This window comes from Monopterus albus, unplaced genomic scaffold (genome assembly GCF_001952655.1).
Source record: "Monopterus albus unplaced genomic scaffold, M_albus_1.0 scaffold34.1, whole genome shotgun sequence".
Classification (NCBI taxonomy): domain Eukaryota; kingdom Metazoa; phylum Chordata; class Actinopteri; order Synbranchiformes; family Synbranchidae; genus Monopterus; species Monopterus albus.
The window spans coordinates 2,334,239-2,360,630 of NW_018127914.1; the positions used below are offsets into that span (position 1 = coordinate 2,334,239).

The 26,392-nt window shown below is 39.3% G+C and overlaps 4 protein-coding genes across 9 annotated transcripts in view; 1 reads left to right on the forward strand and 3 right to left on the reverse strand.

Moving 5' to 3' along the window:
• Positions 1 to 16: 16 nt before the first annotated feature.
• LOC109958724 (zona pellucida sperm-binding protein 4-like) lies at positions 17 to 4,273 on the reverse strand. Its single transcript, XM_020597596.1, has 14 exons — positions 4,096 to 4,273; positions 3,259 to 3,543; positions 3,076 to 3,182; positions 2,755 to 2,953; positions 2,396 to 2,518; positions 2,205 to 2,285; positions 1,826 to 1,948; positions 1,562 to 1,734; positions 1,071 to 1,168; positions 818 to 975; positions 534 to 711; positions 317 to 452; positions 161 to 235; positions 17 to 89 (listed from the first exon to the last, which is right to left on the reverse strand). Exons 1-14 carry the CDS (start codon positions 4,244 to 4,246, stop codon positions 81 to 83), a joined length of 1,896 nt encoding a protein of 631 aa, XP_020453252.1. The 5' UTR covers positions 4,247 to 4,273; the 3' UTR covers positions 17 to 80.
• Positions 4,274 to 5,214: 941 nt separating this feature from the next.
• Positions 5,215 to 13,929, reverse strand: dus3l (dihydrouridine synthase 3-like (S. cerevisiae)). 6 transcript variants are annotated; one of them, XM_020597721.1, is made up of 17 exons: positions 13,854 to 13,929; positions 13,117 to 13,322; positions 10,949 to 11,058; positions 10,146 to 10,416; positions 9,694 to 10,045; positions 9,463 to 9,524; positions 9,245 to 9,340; positions 8,979 to 9,020; positions 8,646 to 8,798; positions 8,338 to 8,454; positions 7,823 to 7,888; positions 7,513 to 7,623; positions 7,217 to 7,313; positions 6,951 to 7,026; positions 6,070 to 6,258; positions 5,854 to 5,982; positions 5,215 to 5,763 (listed from the first exon to the last, which is right to left on the reverse strand). In XM_020597721.1, the coding sequence occupies exons 2-17, from the start codon at positions 13,270 to 13,272 to the stop codon at positions 5,691 to 5,693; spliced, it is 2,100 nt and encodes a 699-aa protein (XP_020453377.1). In that variant the 5' UTR covers positions 13,273 to 13,322; positions 13,854 to 13,929; the 3' UTR covers positions 5,215 to 5,690. The 6 variants fall into 6 exon arrangements, with proteins under 6 accessions (XP_020453377.1, XP_020453379.1, XP_020453376.1 ...); XM_020597723.1 differs by having other exon boundaries at positions 9,245 to 9,334; positions 13,772 to 13,915; XM_020597720.1 differs by having other exon boundaries at positions 13,761 to 13,915.
• Positions 11,455 to 13,110, reverse strand: mterf1 (mitochondrial transcription termination factor 1; the record flags this gene model as incomplete). Its single annotated transcript, XM_020597725.1, has 1 exon — positions 11,455 to 13,110. A coding segment is annotated over one exon (1,020 nt), but the record flags the coding sequence as incomplete, so codon positions are not given.
• Positions 13,930 to 16,803: 2,874 nt separating the features above from the next.
• Positions 16,804 to 26,392, forward strand: part of akap9 (A kinase (PRKA) anchor protein 9) — a 56,889-nt gene continuing 47,300 nt past the window's right edge. The window contains exons 1-2 of the mRNA XM_020597497.1: positions 16,804 to 17,019; positions 24,366 to 24,638. Of these exons, the coding sequence (XP_020453153.1) occupies positions 16,972 to 17,019; positions 24,366 to 24,638 (321 nt within the window). The 5' untranslated portion in view covers positions 16,804 to 16,971. The remainder of the gene's footprint in view (positions 17,020 to 24,365; positions 24,639 to 26,392) is intronic.

The window sequence follows — 26,392 nt, forward strand, 5'->3', positions numbered from 1 at the left end:
TAGCAATAAAACAAACTTTGTTTATTACAAAATTCCATTTATTCTCAGTACATTTCAACAGGTTTTCAAACTGCAAACTCTTATGGTGCCTAGAAGGGAGGGAAAGAAGGATGATTAAACAATTAACCAGTTTTTCTATTTGCAGAGTCAAGACACTCACCTTTCCATCAAAACAGTGCTCTTCACACTTCCTTTCTAGTGGCATACAAATTTCAACAGAACACATGAAATAGATCTGCAGAGGAAGAACAATCATGATAATAATAAAAAAAATCACATTACCAAGAATTAGATCTGATTAGGTTCATTGACTTACTTCTTCATCAAGGTACTGGTTTTGTGTTATATCCATAAACTGGAAGGCTTCAACAGAGAAGCGCCTCTGGCTGCCATTTTGGGAAAAGCCATGGACTTTAAGGATGGCCACAGTTGGATCATAAGGGTTGGCACACCTACAGATGCAAACCATTTGTGTACAAAGGGCAATGATGCATTTAATATGCAAAAAGTGGGTTCAATGATAAAATTCCTACCCTTCATAAATGAGCACCAGTGCATTCTTTGCAGACCGAGGATAAGCTACACAGTAGTGGACAAGTAGTAGTGCATCTGGTGTTGGAGACAGCAGGTTTAGTTCAAGAAACACTTTTGTGCCAAGGAGCAGTCGCAGGGTGTGATGGTTACTGGGCCAGTAACTTGAGAATGTAGCATCTGTTGAATTACAGACAAGTACACCTGAAATTAGACTGCTACTAATGTACAACCTCACTCCAGCAAACTGAACAACCTATTGCATGTTTGACAGTGAATACTTCACCTTTAGCAATTCTCAGCTCAACACCATACAAGCCGTCAGAGATCACAGTTGATGGCAAACTGGAACTTGGTATCTTAACAGTGTAGCCGACGCTGACCAGTGACTGCGGAGCCGCATAAGCTGTTCCGTTTTTGTAATAGCGGCATTCAAACACAAAGCTACAAAACAATGGTTAAATCTGTTCAAGCATTCATGTACAGTAAAGTCTACAACAGAACCATCTACAGAAATAAGTACTGTATGACCCACTCACCTAAGTGGATTAGTTCTTGCAATTATACCATACTTTAGTTTCAGAGCTGGGATAACAGTCTGCACTTCAGTCAGGTATACCACTGTCTCACCAACTTTCTGTAGAGAGGTCAATTTTCCTCCTTAGGTAGTGACTTCAAGTAACACAATATGCCATCTTAAGCACAGCCTCAAAGACCAACATGTTTTTAGAGTGGGTTTTTTCCCCTCCCTCTCTCAACTACAGGAAAGTTGAATGTTTTAAGATCTAGCATCAGAAGTTCATACAATAAAGCCATTAAAATGTAGTCTGGCTGTAGCAGACTTAAAAGTAGTCATCAATTTCAAATGTGCAATGCTGGAATAGTGTGGTTTGGGGTAAGGAAAAGCAACCATCTTACATCAAGAGTGCACCAAGTACCATTTTAACTGGTGTTGTGCTATCAAGAGCACACCAAGTACCATTTTAACTGGTGTTGTGAACCACACTGGTTAAGCAGGAAGCCAACTTACATAAGAATGTGTTCCACATTCTGTGACTTGAAACTTGAAGATGGCAACTTTGTCATTAACAATGACAGGTTTACAGTGTGGCATCCCAGGAGTAACAAGCTTGGTGGTATCCACAGGGACAAAAGCAGAGTTGTATCGAATTGCAAAAACAAAGTGGTGATCATCAGAGCACTCTAAGTGAGAAGACAATGAATAGCATCATTTACCAATTGTCTGGAATATTTGTTTTTAGAAATATTTCAAGTGCCCAGACAGAATTCTTACCATCCAATGGATAGTAACAGGCAGATTCACAGTCATCAAAACAGCATCCCATTGTTTCACAGGCTGAAAATGATATGCCCAATTCACCACAACGCACCCACTCCTCCTTGGAAACTGCACAATCTGAAATCAGTGCAATGCATCATGCATTCAGTCAAGTCTCTCCAGCCATGACAGTTCAGTCCTAGTCAACAGGGAAAGCTCTGGCACCAAGATAGTGCTTTGCTAAACTTGCATCTTTAACATCCTAGATTATGCTCACCTTTCCTTGGTCATAAATTCATGTCATATTGCTGGTGTAATGTCATTTGTTACATGCCTTCCAACATTCTTATATCCACTTCATTTGCTATATTGTTTAACACCAATTTGCACTCACTCCGTGCTTTCAATGGTGGTGATGGAGACACTGATGGCACAGGTAATTTTGAGAGTGAGGGAAAGGCCCGGGGCAGCGGCTCTGGGAAATGGTGAAAGTGAGCAGACAAATGAGTGCCAGTCATTTAATAAGTGTCTGGAATACTTGAGTTATTTTTAGAAATATTTAAAAAGTACCTAGACAATTCTTACCGTTCACTGGATAGTGGCAAGCAGCTGCGCCATGATCAAAACAGCATCCCATCTTTTCACATTCTGAGGCCGATACACCCACATCACCACAACACACCCAGTCCCCCTTTGAGACTGTGCAGTCTGAAAAAGTGCAACACATCATATTCAGTCTCCAACCACAGCAGTTCAGTCCTACTCAAAATGCAACCTTGATTCCAAGAGCAAGGAAGTACTTATCAAGCTTGGTATTAAACATCCTGCACATGTTCTTGTGGTCAAATCCATGGCATTACATCAGCAATATGCCATTTGTTACATACCTCAACATTTTTATATTACCTCTATCACTGTATAGTTTAAAGGCGGTTTGTACTCACTTCGTGAGTGTGATGGCGACAGTGGCAAAGGGGACAGCAAGGGTGATGGACCGTTTTTACATCCCCTGGCATGCAATTGACTACTGGAGCGAGGAAAGGGTCCAGTGCTAAACTCTGAACCTCCCTCACAAGACGCAGTAACAACTTGTGCCTGGCCATTCTCATCAATGTATGACAACCGCAGTTTGTATCCATCAGTCTGAAATTTAAAAACAGCTTTTCCCATTAATCAGCTTCTAGATAGGCAAAACTGCAGATTAGTTACCTTCAGAATTGAATAAAAAAAGTTGGCTCTAAGGAATTTGCTTTTCAGTAACATACATGTTCCACATTGCAGTCACTGAAGGGTATAGTAAAGTTGTTGTTAAAAGGGCCCACATCATACCCACAAGACCCTGGCACATCCATGACAGACATATTCGTCTCACCTGGAGAAGGAAGATAAAATGCTATTAAGTTAACAAGAAATCAGTAAAATTAAGACTTGAAAGTTAGAGTACCTACCCAAAACTTTAACTTCACTTAATTGACCTGTCAGAGTAAACTGGAATTCAGCTTTGCCACAAACCACACCCAGCCCAGACGAACTCAGACCTGTATTGTCGGTACAGCTGCTCGGATGGACAGTTGTAGCTTCAACCTGAAAGCCACGACCACTGACCCAGCTTCTTTGGCCAGAATCTACATTTGCTAGCTCAAAGGCATTATGAGAAAGAGGGTGGACAACATCACTAGTGGCCACGCCATCAACGTCGGCATCACCACCATCATCATAGTCCTCGTACTGATCTGGGAGGCATAGATATAGCAAGTGTCAGATTATGACAGTGTTAAAAAAAAAAAACAAACCTGTAGGTAGAATTTAACTGAGCCACCAAAGTCAATACCGGAGTACTCATTCAAAGAAAAACTGTTTATAGTCTACATGCAAGAAGTGATTAAGTCTCACTGGAGACGTGTCATTCATAAATTTTCCTGATCTAATCCAAATTTTCACAGTAATGCAGAGGTCTATTTATGCTTTTTCTGATTTATGAACTGATTAAGCTACTTATTAAAATGCATGTCAGTTTAAGCATTTGGTTGAAAAAGTTACAAATAACACCTCAAATTAAAAAAAAGATTGTGAGAACAGTGAAGCAAAATTTAAGTTTGCTAAAATTAACCATTAGCTACTGATCTTTCCCGACCCAATAAGGCTTTAGCAACAAGACAGTGTAGCAAGTTGAAAATGCATTATGAATCCAACTTCTCACTTTAAAGTCATAATTTCTTCCTTCAAGAATTACAGAAAATGGCTTTAAAAAAAAAACTACACTTGTTATGAAAGGAGTAGGTTACCTGACACAGGCTCACTAACTAGGTCACCCCACTGCTCTGTCCCATCCAGTTCCCAAAGAGGAGCTTCGTTAACCTCCTCCCAACCACAAACTGAAACCAGCAACAGAGCTGCAGTCAGTACTACCGACAGCCCACCCCTGAGCCCAGCCATGGATCCAAGTGAAGTCCTGACAGGTCTTGCTGAGCACCAGATAAAGGCACAGCCATGTGGTACAAGGACAGTGGAGTTAATTAACTGCACCTGGTAACTTCTAATTAGGGTAATTGAACACACCTATGTAAATGAACAGGACAGGGCTAGACAAAGGAGTAGTTCTATTTCATGTTTCTTGGAAGATGTTTTAAAATAAATGAATTGACCATTTATTCTGTGTTTATGACATCTATTATCTTGAACATCAGTTTTGTTGCCCAAATGCTGACCTCATAAGATACAAATTAGACAACGCTGGCCCATTTTTGAAAAAGTGAAACATTCTTATCCACTCCCTGGCAACTTGAGGTACACCTATACAATGCAGTCAGTACAACAGCTCTGCAGCGCTTTTTATTTCCTGATGAAGGTTATTTGAGCAATTTTTGTTACAGTTTTCCAAGAGGTGTCCGACAGTGTCAATCAAAATTGAACATTATCTTGGGCAGAACTGTTGGTTGAGCCTGTATTTGACTACGTTGGATTTTACAGGTACACCTAGTAAAGCAGTCATTAATTGTGATGGGATGTTATCATCACAAAGTCACACCATGGATGTTCCTTTTTCCAAGTTTAATCAATACAGTATTCAATGTGTTGCATTATATTTTGAAGTGTTTTGTTATAGAAGCTGTTGGACAAAATTCTCAACAACACGGTTCCATCACCCACTAAACCCCCCAAAGAAGAATCAATGCTGTTAAAATGTTTCACACAGATAAGGGTTATCACACAGCTGTTGTGTTGCACTCCTTTATACAGGTACGGTATAGCTTAACTAACAGACTGGTATCCCACTGTTTATGGGATCTCATTGAATTTCCAGCAATTGTTTCATATAAAAATGAAATCTGTAAACTATTATCTTTTCCCCATGTGTTAAAGCAAACAGTGCAGATATTTTACAGACCATCAAGTGATTTTTATTGGGTGTTTATTAAAAGCTGTTGCAGTGTTCACCCTCTTATTTCCAATCTTTTGTGAGATGTGTCAGGTGTGTATGGCCAAAAACAGTATGTCCCATATTTTGAAAAAAAAAATCCTGCACACTAACAAGAGGCTCTTAAGGTGCCAAAAAGGTTTATTTGACAATGATCCTTTGACCAAAACATTCACATTTTTACTCACATCTTAACTTGATTATGTGCATGTGTAATATGTTTTAAAATAAAAATTTCAAAATATTTATTCCATAATTATAGATCATAAATCTAGTGTGCCAAAAGACTTTGTGTATATTTCAAGCACACAAACATCTTGTGTTCAATTGCTGCACCACACATCAAATAAACAGACTCTTCAATAGTCTTTATTAAAACACAATAGATTCTTTCTTTAAATTCTACTTATTTAAAAAAAAACAAAAAACGGGTGCTTCTTTAGTAATGAGACAAACAGAAAATCACTTGTAGGCGTTGGCTTTATGTTTGGGTAAAAAGTTGAAATTCTTTGGCACGGGTCCAAGGAGCATTTCACTGGAGAAGGGAGAAGGTAAAAAGTCAAATATATTAGTTTAACTCTTGAATCTTATTAAACTACGTTCTTCAAAGGGGTGTTCTACTCACCTAATCCTGACCCAGTCCCCAACATTCTGACTGGCCATCAGTGTCTCCAGGTAGTTTCTGCCCATGTAGTACGGTGGTCTCTCATTAATCTTCTGAGGCACTCGCTCCAACAGGCCTACTGGAATATATCTGAGAGAGAAAGAGGAGGAGCGAGAACATCGTCTTGAATCTCTCTCCAACATGCAGAGAAGTATTGAAGCGCACGTTGTTGCTCACCTGCACATGAATGAGAGCCACTCCAGCATGAAGGTGCGTGTCTTCTCCACACCTCGAGTGTCAGAGCCCCAGTGCTCTAGACCGAAGTTGGTGAAGTCCCTGAGGATGTCCAGTCGCTCACTGGATGAAATGTCCCAGTGTCTGCTCTCCTTTATCTCAGTGAAGATCCAGGGCTTAATGAGAGCACCCCTGGACAGAGACAACCAAAGTCATACACGCAACACTGATTTAACATTTTAATCAATTTTCACTTCTATGTGGATTTATTCTCACTTTAGTACAAGCAATAAAGTACAAATGGTACACTGCTGATGTACCACAGCAAGTAAACAGGGGGTGGACAAAATAACAGAAACACCACTTAAAAACAACCAAATCACAATTACACTTTGAAGCTAGACTGAAGGCAACAGAACTGTGTTCATCCTTCCAGTAGAGTTCAGAGACTTTTAGATTCCTAGATGCCTAGGTGCACTGAAGCTGTTCTGGTGGCATACAGTGGCCCTTCTGAGACACTTTACATTGGGATTTTCTTTTATTTGTCACCCATCTGTATGTATACACCTTAAGGCTAAGGACAACCATCTATATGTATAAGGTTTTAGGATTATGATCATTTCCATTTATGAGTTTCAAAGCAATTTAAAGTAACCATTTTGCAATGAGGTAAAACAAACATGTTCTCAAACTTTAGCCACATTAGTCACAGTGAACGGAAGCAAGGAGGAAAGGTGTTTACAAAATGGAGCTTACTGCTAAGTTAAAATATATTTAAAAAAAAGACAGCATGCCAATATGATAGTATTACCGTGAAAGGCTGAGCACCAAACAGATATTTGACTATTCTGTCGATACTGTGTAGTCATTTACTTGACACCAACCTTGCAATCATGATACCAGAAACTCCGGTTTCTTTCGCTTTCATGGCGTCTTCATAGGACAGAATGTCTCCATTACCTGGAGCAACAAAAACAAGTCACCATAGTTCACCCCATCAGTACTTCACTGTTCAACATTACACCATTTTACAACCTTGAGATTACCAAATTGAATCAACTTCTTTGCACATTAAAGAGCTTGTTTTTACCCTATTTAAAGTTAATCTGCTTTATATGTAATTGCAATCTTTAAAAATAAATCCACAGACCAAAAAGTGGGACAGGGCCAGCCAGCTTGGAGCAGGTAGTGATATAGTCCCAGTCAGCTAACTTAGTGTAGCGCTGCTCTCTGGATCGGCCATGCAGCTGTAAGAAAACAACAGCATCAGTGGTGTGGCACCATACGACGTAGCCTCAAAGGAAGAACAAAACAGATCGTGTGTGACTGATTACAAAAACAGGGTATTTGGCAAAATATGACAAAAACAAGAGGGCTTATAGTTACACAACATAAAGGTTTTACAGTTAGTTTTTCACATCGTGCTTCTACTGCTACAAATCTTACTGTGATCATGGAGACTCCCCAGTTTTTCATCTCTGGGATGAGCTTGTGTGCTATGTTGCTCTTCTCCTGAACACCAGTGCGAATCTTGACTGTTAAAGGGACGTCAAGGACCTTCAAGAACAAAAACGCATTTTCAATCAACCTTTAACTTGAAGCTAAAGTTAAATTGTAATACATCCACTGTACATGTAATCCAAGTAAAATAAAAACATTGTTTTGCTTGTACAGTTAACAGCCAACACCATAAGACTGCCAACACTGAAAAAACAAAAGTCGATGCTTTACATTAGTTAAAAAGATCCACACTTACATAGTTCATCCCTTTGACTATCTGCTCGAATTTTCTGGTGCGTGTCATCAAGCCGCAGCCTCCACCCTGATGAGGGTAACCAAACAAACACCATCTGTCACTGTGTCATATTGATGTTTAATATTTCCTGTCCAGGACAATTGTCTGTGCTTTATACACTCAGTCATACAACACAAATTCTCACTCATTACTGTACCATGTTAGTTAATCTTTACTGGACCCCTTTATCTACCTGCATGCTTATCCTTTTTGTTTACTGATTCTGTCTCAACCACTGTAGAAAGATATGGTTTTATTGCCTGTGGGGAGATTCTGAAGCTAATCCAAGGTGCTGATTTTAACACTCAAGGTGGGTCCCAATTTAACCACAAAGGACACATAAAGGTTTTGAAAAAGTAATTAATAAATGTGTGAAAAGCTGCTACAATTGACAATGCAAAATGTAAAGAAGTGAAAACCACAGTAGAGCTTCCCTTTAATCTGAATGGGACTACTTGTTTTGAACAGGTGTTTACCTTCTTGTAGACGAGGTCAATGGGGCATCCACAGTTGATGTCTACAAAGTCGACGTCAGTGTTGTTGTTGATGAGCTCTGCGCACCTCGTCATGGTGTCAGGGAAGCAGCCCTCCACCTGGAGACACAATTCGGACTTCAGAACTGAGGCCTTCTTCACTCACACACTAAACCCCCCTCTGTTCTCAGAGAAACAGACATTGCCAAAATCCACAAGTCATGTTTACAGCAACAACATAAATACTTACTCAATAACTCTGAGGTGTTCTGAGGAGTATTAACACATTATGACTTCTATGACAACCTCACCTGGACGCCAAAAAGATCTTCACTTTCATGTCTCTTCAGGAGTGCCCATTCTGACTGCTGTCCCTGCAGCAGGTTTGTACACATGGCCATCTCCCCACAGGTAATGTCTGCACCAAAGCGCTTGCAAGTACGACGGAAAGGCAGATTGCCACACTGAGGTGAGGAAAGAAGGCAAAATATTTAGTCCAAATGCTCATTTATGGGCCAGTATTTATTATAACTAGATTCAAATTTAAAATAAACTCTTGTCCTCAATGACAACAAATCTGATTTGTTTGATCAAGAACACATCAAGCTTTAGTACTTGTTTCAGTTTGATAGTACAGTACTTACAGTTGTTAGAGGAGCAAGGTAGAGCTTGTCTCTAAAGTCCACCTTAAACACAGTAACACAAAACGTACTCCTTATCCATTAACACACATTACTAGTGCAGAGATTTCATTTGTGCAAAGGCCCTCCTAAGTATTTATTGAGATCAGTTGGCTTTTATTAATGTGCACATTAATAAGTAAAGTTACTGCATGATATTTGTTGTGATATTTAAAATTATTTTACAAACTACTTCAATTTTGGATGAAAGATGGTTGGCAGAGATATACCTGTTTCTTTTCACTGGGGCACAACTTGATGATGTCCACATCAGTCAGCGGACCAACAGTCTTCACTGGAGGCTGTTTATCTGGGCTCCTCTGCAGCTTGTCATAAAGCAACCATGTCAAATACTTTCAACCAAAGCAATACACTATATATACAGTGACTTCTTCAGCTGACCGGTAGGCTGGAAATAAGAGGTAATGTTCTGAGGTGAAGCTTGTACCTGTGTTTCTGTAGATACATGCTGCTCCCCTCCTGTTGATACTTGAGCTGCACAGGCTTCAACTGGGTGAGACAGAAGACTGAATTATGACATCAAATTCAAATTTCACATTTTATTTTACAAAAACATACATTTATTACATATGTCTATGTCTGAAAATACTGCCAATAGGTCATGTATAAAAGTGTTTTACTCAGGAAAATCTATTTAAAACCTCTTCAGGGCTCTTACCATTCCCTTGCTGTTCTTTTTTGTCTCTGTTGCTTGAAAGTGTTTTGAGGTACTCTGCTGACTTCTTGAAAACCACTGAATGCTTCCTCAGACGATTCTGGAGGTCTTTACTCAAGCTGTTCTTCACTGGCTTCCTGCCTTCATAGTCCTTAACTAGTTCTGTGTTCTCCATGGTGTGGAAGTCAGGTGTAGTGTGTGCCTTGGCGAAGCGGCAGGTGAGACCGTATGCACACTTTCCAAATGTGTTGTAGAGGTAGCAGCTCTCCCCGATGTCAGCAGGCTTGGAGGCCATGTACTTCGCTACATCATGACCAAAGTGGCATTTGTCTCCAAAGGGACATTCCCTATTGTCCTGAGTGGATGTGAGAAGTTACGACAATAACTATCAGCTGACAAAGTTATAGAAAAGTACTGTATGTGGTATTTGTGGATGGTCAGTTAAATATTAATACCTGAATAACTGAGAGACACAGTCGTTTTTCTTCATAGGTGGTAGGCTTTGTGTGTGGTCTGGATTTATTTTGTCCTCGCAGACGTTTGCTATCTGCCTTCCCCGGCTTAGTCTTCTCCTCAGGCTCCAGTTTGAGCTTTTTAGCTTCAGGTTCCTCCACAGAGGTCTCCTTTGTCTCCTCAACAGTGTTGTTTTCACTGGCATTTTCCTCTTTTACGCACTGCCACTCAGAGTCTATAAGCCCATGAAATTTTTCTTTAGTTGTTAGGAACCTGCAAAGATAAAGGAATAAGAAATGCATCACTCTACTGTTTCACAGTATGACATAGAACATGGACTAGCCATGGATATGGACTAACCAGTTTTGTAAAGTTGGAGTACGAGTTGAGTGTGCCAGAAGCTATGTGCATTCATGATAACCAGTAAACATTTTGGCTAGAAAAAGGTGGGTAATGTTAATGCTAATACTGACTGTGAGGGTAAAGGGGGACCTGGCAAAGATCATGATCACCAGTGTTTTGACAGCTGTGTGATTCAGTTATTTACATAGCGCCATGTCACAACAAATGTCGTTTGGGGACACTTTACAAAGAAAGGTCTAGACTTTACTATTATTATTATTATTACAGAGGAAAACCCCAACACATTTCCCTTGAGCAAGCACTTGGCGACAGTGGGGAGGATTACTGTCACTGAACGTCTCTGTATTTACATTCTGCCATCAAACCACATACACAAATTTGTGGAAACACTTGCCAGTGCCCGTAGTATTTTCCAGTGTGACTGGAACGGCTAGTTACTCACTCTGTTTTGATAGCAGCTTCACCCTTGACAGCTACATCCGTCCTGCCTTCGAAGGTTTCCTCCGCAGTTTTTTCCATCACACCTTCACAGGCTTTTCTCCGAACCTCTTTCTGAAACCACCAGACACGATCGCGATTAATTCTAATTTAGAGCTGTTCCGATCTCATTAAGAAGTTTAAACTAAACGTATACCATTAACTTTGATAACATATCTGTAACACAGTTTAATTCACAACAACAGTCGAATAGCGTGGGCAAGGGACTGTGCAACTTTTTGATAGGGTCCGTAGTGAACTCTTGGCACGCGAACATTGGTTCCGTCGAATAAAGTGCATATTCCCCTGTCTTCACAGTCTTAAACATTATCGAAACATTTTTGGTACGGAGGTCTGTATTTGAGCGATGGAATAAAATCTGAGATAAATAAGAACTCTTTTAAATTAATGAGTATATACAAATACCCGTAACTATGAACGTAACATATCTAGTCACAGGTCATTGGCTTGTTTGGCTATCACTTTTATTTCAAGACTGCATCTTCACATACATTTCAAGAACAGTTTTCCAAAAATGTAGAGTAATTAATATATCCTTGACCAGGAGACTTTTTTCCTTAATGCATGGGCATATTAAAGGAAAAGTGATTTTTAAGCATCAATCATCAGTGCTAGAAAAATAAGTTTTACTGTCAATAAACCATCAATTAATCCTTCAAGAGAAAATTAAGTGACAATTGTTTCTAAAGTCATTTAATTACTTTTCCATTTTCAGGCAAAAAAGACAAATATTCCCAATCCTCGGTTTAAGAATTTGCTGCCTCCAGTGTTTTATGTGATATTAAGTTGAATGTCTTTAGGTTTTGGACAAGGCCAGCAATTCGAAGGCATCATGAAACATATGAGCTTTAGGAAACTAATTTTCACACTGACATTCTGACACTTTAGATACTGATTAATAATTTTTTTGTTTAATCAATCAAAAAAAGTATTTGCAGAAAACACTAAAAATATTTGTGAGTTGCAGCCCTTCAAAACAAAGTACATTGAAATATTACAAATGAGACATCAGGAAGGTCAGAAGTGATATTTTAGTGACAAAATGAATGAATAAATGTTGAAACCAAATCACATGAGATTGTAACATTACAATACAGGTAACTGCATTCGGTCATGTGGTGTGGCACCAAGTTTTTGTAGCTTTGCAATAAACCGCTTTCTGCTCGAGTCCAGGATGCTGATGCCATTCTTCTGGAAGTCATATCCCACTGTCTTCAGCTCCTCTAGTCGCCTTGTAATGTTTTGTGTGCTGTAGTCCAAAACCTTGGGCTTTTCTATTATCTGCTTCATTGTTATTCCTCCTCTCAGGAGACAATCCAGTTTAGTGTTCAATGTGCTTGGTCCAATGTACAAAATCACTGGATAGCTCATAATCAGTTTTTTAATATCAGCTTTCTGACAGCCAAGTGAAGTCATCTTCTCCTGGAGGATGCTGAAATTCTTTTTCATACACTCATTGGAAAGGCTTAGAATTTCTCCCCCAGGGCCCTGAAGAAAAGCAAGCAACTCTGAGTTACTTAAATTTAGGGAAGCTCTCAGACTGTCAATGTTTGTCTGGATTCTCTTTGTGCTTCTAATGAGAATATAGACGTTCCTTGATATGATAGCTTTAGCAAACTGCTCTGGATTCTCCCCACCAAGTTCTGCACAGATATCTTCCAGGAACTCCACCATCTGCTTGTTGAGCTCTAAACTGTTGGAGAATGTCCGTGGTGCTGTGGTCAGCAACCGGTGAAGGTCTTTGGTGTTCAGTCCCAGCGAGGTCAGAAAATCAATGTTTTCCTCCAAATTGCTATTATTACTGGAGCGGAAGAAAGACTCGGGTGAGCGAGCCAGGATGCTCACAATTTCTTCATCCGTCTTGAAGATGCTTCTCCACAAATCCCAGCGCTGTTCCAAGTGTTGAATCGAGCGGGTGATAGCACGGGGATAACGGGATATGATGCTGGCAACCACTTTACGGTTGACACCTCTGTCTTGCAAAAACTGAGCAACGCCTTGCTCATTGGTAAAGGCTTTTCGAAATACCCCAGGCTGACGCTGGTGTGCCCTCTTCACATCAACTCCCATGAGATTGAGGTTCTCCAACAGAGATTCATTCTCTGGATTCACCTGTGGCTTTGGCTCATTGCTGCTTGTAGTAGCACTGCAGACGCTCCTGCTGAGGTCAGTTGATGTGGGCTGTGCTGGATGGAGCCAAAAGCTGCGCAGCAATGTTACTGATGGATGGAGGCTGAAGGGAACTCTCACTTTGGATACTGCTGTCATTTTCAATTAGGGGGGGCTTCACTGTAACATCACTGTCAGTGTCAGTAGACCTAACAGAACACAAGTAAACAGAGAAACTTTGCTAAGGATACATAATTGGATACCTTATTGAGGAGGCTGAGGATTTAGCATGCATGCATATGGTTTAATAGTTATCATAGCCACTGAGCCATAAACAGTACACACTAGCTACATTAAATGTTAGTAATAGAGATCTAACAGGCTCGTATGAATTGTGTATCATATTTATGATCACGCAAAATATCTGTTACAGCTCATTACAAGCTTTACGTTAACATAAGTTAGGTTTGCTCCATATAAGCTAGTAAATAATACTTAATGATATATAGTACGACTGAATAGATGATGGAGAAGTTTACATACCACTTGAAATTCAGTAAAAAAATACAAAAATTCCAACTTTCATTAGCTGCCTAAAATAAATGTCTGAATGAAGTCCTGACTATCCAAGCAATCTTAACTGTTACCTCTTACAAACCTGTGCGATTTTTTAATCGAAGCCTCAAGCCTTAGCCCTCTTGTAGAAATTAAATAAAACCATAACACATACTGTAGCCTACCATGTGGTTAGTTACTCTCTTTCAATCTACAGATATCACAGCGGACTCTAAATGCGAGAAGAAAAGTGAAACTTGCAGAGAGTCTCGCGAGATTTGCCCTATGAGAAACCCCTAACATGAAACGTATTGTCAATGAGCGCCATCTAGCGGTTTGGTGTTTAATGACTTGTCTAATCTCTATCAAACCATTGATCTATTATTTAGATTCATGTCTCAAACACTAGATGGAGACAGAGCATTTAGGGATCCCCTGCTCCTACCTGGATGCATTTACAAGACTATAAGGCAAACATAGCTTGATGATACAATGAGAAACCATTTGAAATATGATTCTGTTTGTACTGATAAATCACAGTAATTTATTTGAGCAAACACTGTGATCGGGTATAGCAGAACAGTGGCCGCAGTGCAGTAAGCAAGTGTCCCACCACTTACGGTATGAATATTTTAAAGCGTCATGATATTTTCATTATACAAATTAGCTTTCACTCTACTGCTCTTACACTGAAGAGGCTATTTTTTTTTTTTTTTTTTGTCTCAGTCATCAACAAGACTTTGGCATTTCTTTTCCATTTGTACACAAATTTTATTTTTCTGACACTTGTTCAAAGCACCTTTGACTATATTTGTATAATGATGTGATAGGGAGCTGTTCTTTTGGCCCCTGTTGCTGACTGGCTTAATCATTTTTTGTGTAGGGCAAAAGATGAGAGGAAAACTTTGCAAGACACAATTAGGAAAAGTTAAGTTGAAGTTGATCCTACACTAATAAGAGAAAATGAATCATAGACAACTCAAACTTTATATCTTTTTGCAGTTTCCACTGGCATACAGTTTATTATGTACTAATTAAAACTAATGCAATCTAACAGATTGAGATTAAGAAACTGCTGTCTGTCAAACAAAAAGAAATAAGAACTTTCCATCTTTTTTATCATCTCACAGGAAAAAAAACTATTTGTTTGCATTAATAGCAGTTCAGACTTTGTGCATTATTTAATAAGTAGCCTAAAAATAACTTTCTTTTTATCTTACAATCATTTGACATACAGTATTTCCCAGTAAAGTAGAATACAAAACTAGTTTTCTTTATCACTGAAATGGGCTGTGTCCATTTTTATTTCAATGTGCTTATTTTCTCATCCCTCTGAAGCTCTTGGAAATGTTAAGTGAATTTATTTCATGCATTACTATTACTGTTGTTATGTTTTTAATATTACATGAAATTCTGTCCTGAACCATTTGTTGTGGTCTACTTAGTGAAGTTGCTTGGGTGACTACTGACACAGTACTCCTTCAGTGAATCAATAATTTAGAAACCTCCGAAACTTTCAAATGCTCAGTCCCTGTGGACGCTGTTGCACAAACAACAAGTGTTCACAGGTGGGTGCAAATAGATAAGAATGTCCAAAAGAAGATGGGTGGAATTCAAGATCAGCCAAACAATAAGCTGTTCAGCTCCTGTCAGTCGAAGACACGGAGCATCTTCCCCTTCAGCGGCAGTTGGTAAGTTTCAAATCTTTAATTTAACAGGCAGCATAGAAACCTTCACACATATGAATCCAAAGAAACTGTTCATCACAAATCATGTTGGGTCACAAGGTAACACTGGGCATTAAGCTCTTACCAGAGCTGTGACTAAAACTGAGGACAAAAAAAATGAGCTTTTTCTGGGAATTTGCAAAGGGAATTTACATTCTACAAATACACACATACACACAAGGTTGTGTCTTTTAGACTCAAAAAGAGATTTAGTAACCATACATCCGAATATTGTGAATGACTATGTGACGTTTGAGAAAATGTAAATACATGTCTGACGCTAATACTTTATATAATGTCAGAAATTTCCCTGTATCATGGAGCTTGAATTCAGCCAAAGCATTTTAAAAACCAACGAACTTTTTGAAAAATCTGAAAATGTTCCAGACTTTTCTTTGTTGGTTGAGTTGTACAGTAGGAATTTGAACTTACAATAAAGTAATATGTTTATCAAAATATCATGCAAATAAAATAATCAAGTTAAAACTGGTAAAAATTACTTTGGTCTTTCTGAAATCCTGCTGTGGCGTTTTAGTGTTAGAGCTGTTTGTAGACTCAGATCAATTCTACATGGAGTCTGTCAGTAAAATACTGGCTTTTCATTTACCATCGCACATCTGTCCTAGAAACCGATGCCAGTCTCTCAGGTTACCTGCTGCCACATTCAGCCACGACAGCTCAGATATTTCCTTTTTAAGGGAGTAAATTCCTGGGAGGCACAGTGATACATGATACTGTGAAATTCATAACAATCATAGCAGTGATATGATATTCATAACAATATGTAAAGTACTTTATGTACTGCTGGGTAGCTTGTGATTATCTGGTTTCAGCAGTTATACAAACAGTCTAGGTAATAGAATTAAGCAGATATCTTTGCAGTTATAGGTTTTTTTTGTATAACATTCCCACCTGCTATTTTTCTGGACAGTGTTTCTCTGTTAAGTTGCAATTGAGGGATAGTAACAAAAACAAAGAATTTTGTAATAAAAAGACTGTGACTCTGGAAGATATCCAATTGATTTGTCTAACTGGGTTGGCTGAGGCATCATACGTTTTTTCACAAAAGAAGGGCTTTGGATTTTTAATGGCCAGCGTTAACTGGAGGACTAATTACAGAAAGAAAAAGCAGATTCGGTGCAGCGTCCATATGGGCATCTTTCTGAGACATCCTGAAAAAATGTTAAACCTATCCTTCAAGGAGGCCTTTATATGTAACAGTTGTAAAGAATACGAATATTTCCCCCTGTCACTACTAAATACTCTTCTACCACTGATCAAAACTCTTGCTGCTGTGATGAACTCAGAATTTCCGACATTTTGTCAGCAAATGAAGGCAACACTGGTGGAATGCCAGGGGGTGTGGCCGTGAAGGCACCTACCCGACGTCATCATAGTTGGGTCTCATGTTTACGTGGAAAACATGGCGGCGGACTTCCAAAAAGGAGAGAGTATCAAGTAAAGGCTGCTGGAAGTCTGTGGCAGCGAGCTAGCTTTGAGTTAGCTTTGACATTTTTCTTACTGATATTTCGTATGAAGCAGTTTGCCTTTTGTTTTAGCCACAGGAACAACGGTGATGGAAGACGAGGAGAGGCAGAAGAAGCTGGAGGCCGGCAAAGCAAAGGTGGGATTCTCAGTTTTTTGTTAGCATAATTCACTAACATTGCTATAAAAGCTTTAAAATAGTAACTTAATATTGTTGACAACTTAATTTCTTTCGATTAGGTCTGTCAGCTGTTTTTTGTTACCACCTCCCCTTCGTATCCCCCTCTCAGCTGTCAGTCTCAACAAACATGCGCCCTGCTCCGACTCTGACAGCCCGGGTTGGCTTGCCGGGGGTTAGCATAGCTAATGTTAGCTACAAACTCCTTTGTCATGATACATGTCTGAAACGTTGTTCTGTGTTTCCTTTTTCTTTTTCGATAACTGTCGTGCAGAAGTGCATTAGTAATACTAATTTAATTACCCACAAGGTAAGCTACTACATTGTTATCAAATACTTATAAATGCAATCAGAAGTGAGGCTGTCAGGCTGGTGTAACAGGGTAGACAGGACATATCCCCACATTGCCCCACATGACAGACTTGTGTTACATTTGCTTTATAAACCAGAAGCATCAGCATTTGAGTCAGGAGAACCTCCAAACTATTCACAGTGCTGCAAAAAGAAAGGGTAATTGTAGACCTAATTTTGCCTGGTAAACCTGGATTAATGCCCATGCCATTTTATTTTGTCACAAAAAGCATTGTTTAGTGTGATAAATGGCAGTGAAATAAATTGTACATTGTTCTATGTGAGCCTGCATTTCTTGTAGCTTTGACTGGTGATGTGCTGTGTGACCTTGCAGCAGTTGTGTTATTGATATTTGCATACCCAAATATCTTGCCTGTGAATTTTCTGTTACATGCCTGCAAGGAACTCCTTAATAACATGACATATCAACTGAAGCTGTTCAGACCAAAGGTGCTATGTGCCGACCTCCACTTTTGTCATATAGCACATTATGATAATAAATAGATAAACATCCTGAGGCCATGTTGCTAATTGGATCAGACATATTTGTAACAGGTATTACATTAAAAATAATATTTTCAGTCAGTGTAACAATTTACAGATTGTAGACTTAATCTCGATAGCCTTATCACAGAACAAAAGTTGCAAGTAGTTGTCACCACTATTGACTGTGTATTACTCTCCAAATTACAGTTTTTGTCTGGGTGTGTTTCTATGTAAACACTTAATCTCGATAGCCTTATCAAAGAACAAAAGTAGTTGTCACCACTATTGACTGTGTATTACTCTCCAAATTTTTGTCTGGGTGTGTTTCTATGTAAACTCCATACATTTGCAGAAATAATAATAAGATTTGTTATTGAGAATGGAACTGGATTTTATTAGGCAGACTCAAAAATGCTGCAGAGAAACATCTAATGTGCTGCGTTGTGTCTTTTGGTCACTCCTGGTTTTGTAGCAGTCCTCGTGCTCCAGCTGTTGTGCTTGTGCAGTGAGAGACACTATGAAAAAGATCATCTCCCTGGTTGCTTCACAAGATAACCCTTTGCTATTTGTTAGCAAAGATATCCAGGACATAAACCCTTGCTCCAGTAGCCTCTCAAGCTTGAATTGGATTTTGTAAGCTTACTGTAGCTATTAGATTAATCTAAATCTGGAAAACATCACAGGATTTGACTTGATAAGTATATTTGTGAAGAAGCAGTAAACCATGGGGCGTGATTAGATGATGAAACTCTCAAATTATGTTGACAAACATTTAAACTGCTTTGGAAAGTATGAGCCTGAATCTGCATACATGTATTTACTTCAGAAGCTAAACAATCTACATAGAACCACCATGATTTTCCAGTTTAAAAATCAAAAAGCAACAAGCAAGGGTTCATGCTTATGTCTGTGTGAAGGTAAAACTATCAGTCATAAAAAGTATAGGATGCTTGAAATGATGTCTCATGCATGTGTCTATTTGGTCATACCAGACAATGCTCACAGTGCAAATTGTGGGCTGTTGTGGTCAGGTTATCATTCCAAGCCATTAGCTGCAGATATATTGTTGATGTCACTTTTCTCTGTGGAAAAAATGACCATATTGATGTGTGCATTTTGGAGTTATTTGTGCAAGACTTGAGCTGCAGTTACATGGTAGACATGCCTTTGAGCCATCATCTCCTGAAACTCTACAATGATGAGCTGAACATAGTGTAAACTAAAACGCATAGACTCAGATACTGTGTGGCACCTTTTACTGTTGCCAGGAGGGAAGTCTGTGATTTGAACATGGTCTCTTCTTGCCCCCGCTCAGTGTCAGTGCCACTGTTAGGCAGCATTTGAGATTTTGAGGCAAGCAAATGTACAAGTTTAGGCCTAAATGGTTAATCCTAGAGGTGACTAATTGTGGACTGCATTGCTCTGTGTGATGAATGGACTGTGACTACTACTACTGTCAGGTTAAGGTTAACTTAATCAGCATGTGAAAGTTTTACTTTCAGACTGTTATTTATCTGTACATCAGCCACAAAACAATGAACGCTTCTGAAATTCTTGTCATGCTGTACTGGAGGAGCAATCCTTAGAAGGATTGCTAGGTGATTAATTGAATGTGGCAGTCTAACAGCTGCTCGGTTTGAATTAGCTACAACCTGGATGATGACTGAGTTTAACTTTCTGTGCAGTTCCAGAAACCTCTGTGATGACAGAAAAAGCTCTTTAGACCATTTTGATATGCCAAATATGTTTTAATTTGATGCAGTATTGTTGCAGTCAGCATCTTACAAGAAAGTGACCGGAGGTGAGAAAACATAGATGCAATGAGAAGCTGCAGATGCACAGCAAAGCTGACTGTGTTAGCCTGTCTGGGCCACTGTGGTAGGTTTTCAGGTAGGAACTAGTGTCTGCATGTTCATTTTTGTTTGTTTGTTTAAGATCAAGCTGTTTCACATAAGGATGCTTTTTATAGTTTTTGCAGGTTTTCAGTTTGATCGTGTACTACAGTTTTAATGCCACTCTGGTTTGCACCCAATAACAAGCTTTAATGTGTTAAGTCACGATTGCCTCCCAGATGAACTGCAGTTTGTTATGCATATAAACAGATACTGTGATTTGAAACAACAACAAGATAATTTGTTGGGTGTATAAGGACTTAAGAAAGCCCAGCCCTTTCAGTTTGGGAGCGGACAGATTGGATTCATACCCGGTATATTGCACCTACAAGCCATGCACTTCAGGTGGCCGGGATGCAGTAAGTTGAAGTTATTGAGCCTCGAATTAGATGAGTTGTAATAGAAACATATTGGAGGCCTATGTGACAAAGTGACCTCTGCCAGTAAAGGTGCATCTGGTGCGCTACACTGGTCTTTTTGGTCAGGCCCACAGTAGTAGCAGCCTTCTCTAAAGACATTTCTGTGTTGCTTGCTGAGCCTTGTTGTTTCTGGGGCTGGGAAGGAGACTCTCACAGCAGTCATTAGGAGAATGATGCTGTACAAGCACCTCACTCAGAATCAGTTAGCGTCATTCATGGCTTGACATTCACAGCAAGGCAAAGGTGTGTGTAGGGTTGGAAAAAAATAAGATTTTATTTCAGACAATGAAATGAGTGATTTGTTAGTCTGCAATTTAGACTGAAGCCAATTTAACTGTACTTGCATTTCAGAAAATCTGTAATTTGCTCGAGGGTTTCCAGCTGTCTCAACAATGAAAACATAAATAAAAGTTTATCAGTGATGCTTAAGGTGATTTTAAATGACAGAGAACACCCTCTCTGCTGTCCATGTGCTGTTGCTGCATTGCCTTACCTCAATGTACCTTTTTATTTCATTTATTTATCTATTTATTTTACCACGTTTAGCACTTTATTGACTGCAATATGTACCTCCTGGGAATTATTGCTGTTGCAGGCTTAACCATAAGCATGACTTTACTTCACTCCTACGCCTACACAGAACTCATATTGATGTTGGTGATCATATGGTTGCAAACTCACTGGATTTGTCTTCTTATGCTAGACAGCCTTGCCACAACAGTGTCAGTGGTTGGACAACTGAGTGGACCCGGCTCTCAGAGGTGACTGCTGTTACAAGCCAGTTGGTCCAGCCACTGCTTAACCTGAGCAAATGCAATGCAGATTCGGTGCATCAATCCACATATCTGCTCTTTGCTTGGGTGAGGATAGGATTCAGGGATGATTTGTGTTAAGGGTAGGTTAGGTCTGGAAAATGGTGTTGCTTATGTGGGGCTCTGAAGATTTATGATGGCATGGACTGACACCGCCTCTTTGGGGCCAGATAATAGGCAAACATTATTTAACTTTTATTCTGAGCTTACATATGAATGCTCTCCCATTCTTTGGTACCTTTAATTGTGTATTATTGACCGACCAGTCAGAACCATATTGGAAAAGTAAATAGACTTAAGTGCAGCATTTCTGTTTCCAAAGCCTGATGAATGTTACACAAACATAGCTCTGTACTGCTGTACCGGTGATGAACTGGGTGGGGTATATGTAGCTTCGTTTTTTCCAGGACTGTTGGCCATTGTTACTTGAAGGTGATGACTAACACAATGTTGCTGGCACTGTCATTGACACATGATATGTCAGGGGGGCTGCAAGCTGCCAGTTTCAGCCTTTTCTTATATGTCAGACTACATGTTTACATTCATTCATACATTCTCAGATTCTGATACACCCCATAATAAAGAGATATGTTAGTGTTAACTGTATAAATTGCAAAATCTCATAGTATAAAAACTTGTATACTGTATATATTAGTATGTTAGTGTAGTTGCATGGTTTTATAATGTCCATAAGCTAAAACCTATTCTGCTGAAAATACATCTTCCTTCTGTTTTCACAGTGTCTACAGATTTACACAGACATCATTGTTCAATCAGACTGTCACCACACTGATTTTTCTGTAGCCTCACCCCTTCCACTAACACCACATTGTGACTGCAACTTACCATCTGAAAAAATCAAGCACAGTTTACTGGATGTTGTTGTTGTTGTTGTCAGTACTGTTAGTCAGATACTATAAACGATAAAGACTGTGTACATGTTCTCAGACAGCAGATGGTGATACACCTACGTAGTCTCTGCTTCCCAGATGGTGATGCAGCTACACGAGCTCCAGTACTCCATATGCTCAACCATTGCTCTGTTCTGCTCAGCCAAACAGGACAGCCAGCTTTTCATAAGCAGCTCAGTGAAAGGTCAGGGCTATCTGGACTTTTATAAAAGATTTCTGATTTCTCTCTGGCAGGTCTGTTGCATATAACACTGATACCAGTATGTTATTATCACTGAACCACCAGATTTCACATTCTAGAGGACAGAATTCATTTATGGGGGCGGCTGTGGCTCAGGAGGTAGAGCGGGTCGTTTCCTAACCGGAGGATTAGCGGTTCGATTCCCGGCTTGTCCAGTCAACATGTCGAGGTGTCCTTGAGCAAGACACTGAACCCCCAGTTGCTCCCGGTGATGTCACCGGTGTGTGAATGCGTGAGTGCTTGGGAGTGCGAATGGGTGAATGGCCGAATAATGTGTGAAAACGCTTTGAGTGTGCTGTAAAAGCATAGAAAGGCGCTATACAAGTATAAGACCATTTATCTCTCACTCTTTGTTCCCTCGTTTTTGATGGATAAAGCTCTTATACAAATACAGATAAGTGGGTATATTTGGGTGGGGTGTGTAGCATGTGTGGAGCTGCAGAGGCACAGATCAAGAGTCCTTTGAGCTTTTAAGCTGTGTGTTGTAGGTGGGACGTGACCACGGCACACACTCTCAGCTCTGTCGTGTCAGCCTCTAACCTTTTGTACAGCATCACCAGACCTATTAAAAAGTACATACATTTAGGATTATGATACAGTAAGTCAGTCAACAAAAAAATGAATCTGTGAGTATTTTGATAGTTGAAGAATTTCTTGTTGATTATTGTGACCAATTATTTCATCTGTAGTTAAGTTTTGTATTGTCTGTCCTGGTGAACAGGGCTACGTCCCTGGCTGGTGAGCAGGCATTAGCACGGTGTCCTTGGCAATAGGCTGTCTACATCTACGGAAACCCACACAGCACCTGTGGTGTGACACCTGTAGCCCCTGCTGCCTGGGCTGTCACCAGTGGCCCATGCATAATGGATATCAGTAGTAAAGAATGTCTAGGCTGTGTAATTGGTATCATTTCCCTGGTGAGACAGTGTCAATTTGGTGTGTGTGTGTGTGTGTGAGAAAGAAAGTGCAGGAGAAGGAGAGTGATACTTTAGGAGTAGTTGCACATTAGTACAGTGCATGCGCTGAAATGTGAGATGTCACCTTATAAATATGACTTCAGTTGCTTGTGTAAGTTTTTTTGTAATAACAAGATGTAAAAAGACATTTCAGCATCACACAAGTGAGATGATGACAATGGATATAAAAAATATGATTTGGTGGTTTCCTAGAAGTTTCCTTGAAAGAAGTACAGTTTGTAACTTGGTGCAAATAAGGAAAAGCAGACTCATTTAAAAAGTTCAGTGTTACACCTCTAGTGGATCAGTTTCAATTAACTGCTGGTGCAACCTAAAGATCCTGAGAGATCTGCCAGTGCAAAAACGTTTTCAATAAATAGTGAATATTTATTTATGTTTTTCCTTAAAAGAATGCCTCTATTTAAATGTATTTTTCTCCTTAAGTTGTAGTCTCCTAAATTACATTTTTTTGTCAGCATATTTAGGTGTATTGAAATAGATTATTACAGATCTGTAAAACTAAACATTATTCTTTAGGGGCAGAATAGACAATGGTGATTAAGAATGTCCAATCAGGATGATGCTACCACAAAGAAAACCATGAAGAGTTATGAACTTATTCCCAATTAATGAAACCTCAACTAACACAGTTAACTAACAGTTATTTCTGTCAAATGTGTGAATCTAAAATACTTTAGAGGAAACAACAGATGCCTATTTTTGAGTAAAGCCAAGTAAATTTGGAAAATGATGAAGATTACAGAACATGTTCTTGGGTGTTTTAGACAGATTGCTGACATAGTTTGAAAATGTAATCCCTTTAGTCAGGATTAGCACCTGGCACTGCAAGAGGCATGTGTCCGGTTCAGATGGACACGAGGAAGGAGGATTCGCTCAGAGCAGGAAAGATGCCTTTTGGGGCACACAATGTATCGCTGGAGTTTCTCCAAACTATGTAGAGTCAGAGTAGGTTGATATGTTTTTGTTTGTCTTTATTAGAGGTGTTGACACTGTTCTAGTCAGACTGAAGCTGTGAATTAGGCTGAAGCTGGCGATTTTCCCCCTTCAGGCTAAGTATTAGGGTCAGATAAACAAAGCTCTAAATGGAAGCTATGACAGCAAATGTAGGCTAGAATAGCATTTAAAAGAAGGGCTGGTAAAAGTGTTTGCTAATGTGTCTTCACTTCCCAGGACCACCTTTGAAGTAAGTCTGATTTTTATCTTTTAACCCCCCCCCAGCTGGCTGAGTACCGCCAGAGAAAAGCTCATGCGGACTCCCAGAAGAAACAGAAGAAGACGAAGAAAAAGAAAACACCCGAGGACTCGGAGGGGAATTCGCAGGGAAGGGTGGAGGTTGAGCCGGATCTGTCTGTGGGAGGAGACCGGGTCTCAGGCGGAGGACCAGATGGATCAAAAGAAGGAAATAAAGCCCCTCCCACCACGGAGTTTACCTTCGCAAAGACACTGCGGAGCGGCGAGACTGTCAAGCATGACCAGACCTACTCCATAGAGGTAGACGTTGTCTTACTGCCAGTAGTCATTATTGGAAGTATTGGCACAGAGTTCCAGTTTGTTCATTGTAATAAATAACATGAAATTGAATCATAGCTTGGTGTTGCTGCACAAACTACACAAATTAGGAATTTTGTGGCACCAAAACTTATGACAGAGAAGAAATGTTTAGCGTATAAAATGACAAAAGAAAAGACTGGAAAATGCCCATCAAAATTTCCCAAAGCTCGTGTTGAAAAAAAAATCATATTACTTGTTTAGTTCATCCCTATTAATTAATATTATTATTAATATTTCTTTATGAATGTGTTAGTAACTCCAGCCATTCAGTCAGGGTTGTTTTGGACATACAGTATTTTTGCCTTTAGCATTCCTCATAAAGTATTGCTTCCACCATTGATACTGCACCCTATTTGCTCATATCTGCTCCACGTCCATTTTATGCCTTTAGTATTTTATAAATAATATGTGTTCCTAAGAGCTCATAGAGCTGTGTGGAAAAGGTCATTCTCCTTCACAGGTGTTTTTCTCTTGCGTCCTGAAGCTTAATAAACTACTGATGCTGTCATGACAACCATTCCCTCTGGGAGCATGGAGCAGTGATGTTCAACAGGAAACAATACATTTTTAAAAAGATATTTGCTTTATTTGTAGTGGATTATTGACTAATGAAGCTTTGGTGAAATTTCTTAATTTCTTTCTTGTTCTGTTGCGAATTCCTGCTCTTTTGCACATTTCTCCTGCTTCTCTGCTTTAGTCTACGTCCTCTTTCACAAGGTTTTGAATTCCCTTTCATTCTTTTTTTTTGTTTAAAAACACATCATTTTTGACTACAACGGTATACTTCAAGACTCAAACACTGGCTTTTAATAGATCCTTTTGGAGACTTCATCTTGTTGTAATTCGTGGTATTATATCCAGATTACACCTGGGAGAGGCTAGACATGGATTTTTGAGGTTGATACTGATATTTGAGAGGTTAAAAAATCCAGTTGCAATATTTCTGCTAACATATAACATAAACAAAGATTCTGACAAAGATGAAATGTTCTCTGTATGTACTGAACAGAGCATTTGACTGCTTGGCCCTTTCTCACCATTGGATAAACTATAAAACAGAGATCTGCACTACAGACTTAATCTTATGATGTTGAACAAAAACACCATTCATAATATTTAGTATTATATTTGATAAATACTTGAACTGGACTCCCAAAGAGATCCTGGGCGTTTTGTTGCAGCTTTGTGGCCATTTAACAACACTATATTGCATTGCTGGGATGAAATTTTAACATAGTCCATACTTGTGAAATTTTTATTTTGGTTTCTCTGGCTATTTGGTCAAACTTTGAACAGCTTAGTTCTTTCTTTGCATAATACTGTACATCACTGTCAGATCCTGTAACTTCATCAAGCATGCTATTTGAAACTTAACATGATGGTGATACAATTCAGTGCAGATGCTTTCTGTGAAATGTCATATTCACAAATGCTACTTCAGCCTCTGTAAGCCCTGCTTCTTGTGATTTTAAAAATGATCAGGAAATCGTATGTTTTTTTTTTTTTTACCCTCATAAAAACCTTTGAAATTAGAGCTTGTCTTCTACAGATAGTCTCAATAATCATTATGATGAATGATTATTCAGGCTGTTATGTTATTCTGCAGAAAATCGGAAAAATCTAAAACAGCTTAAAATATGCTGAGACCTCAGGAACCTTCCTTGTTTAGATTTTTCATGATTTGAGCCCTCTGT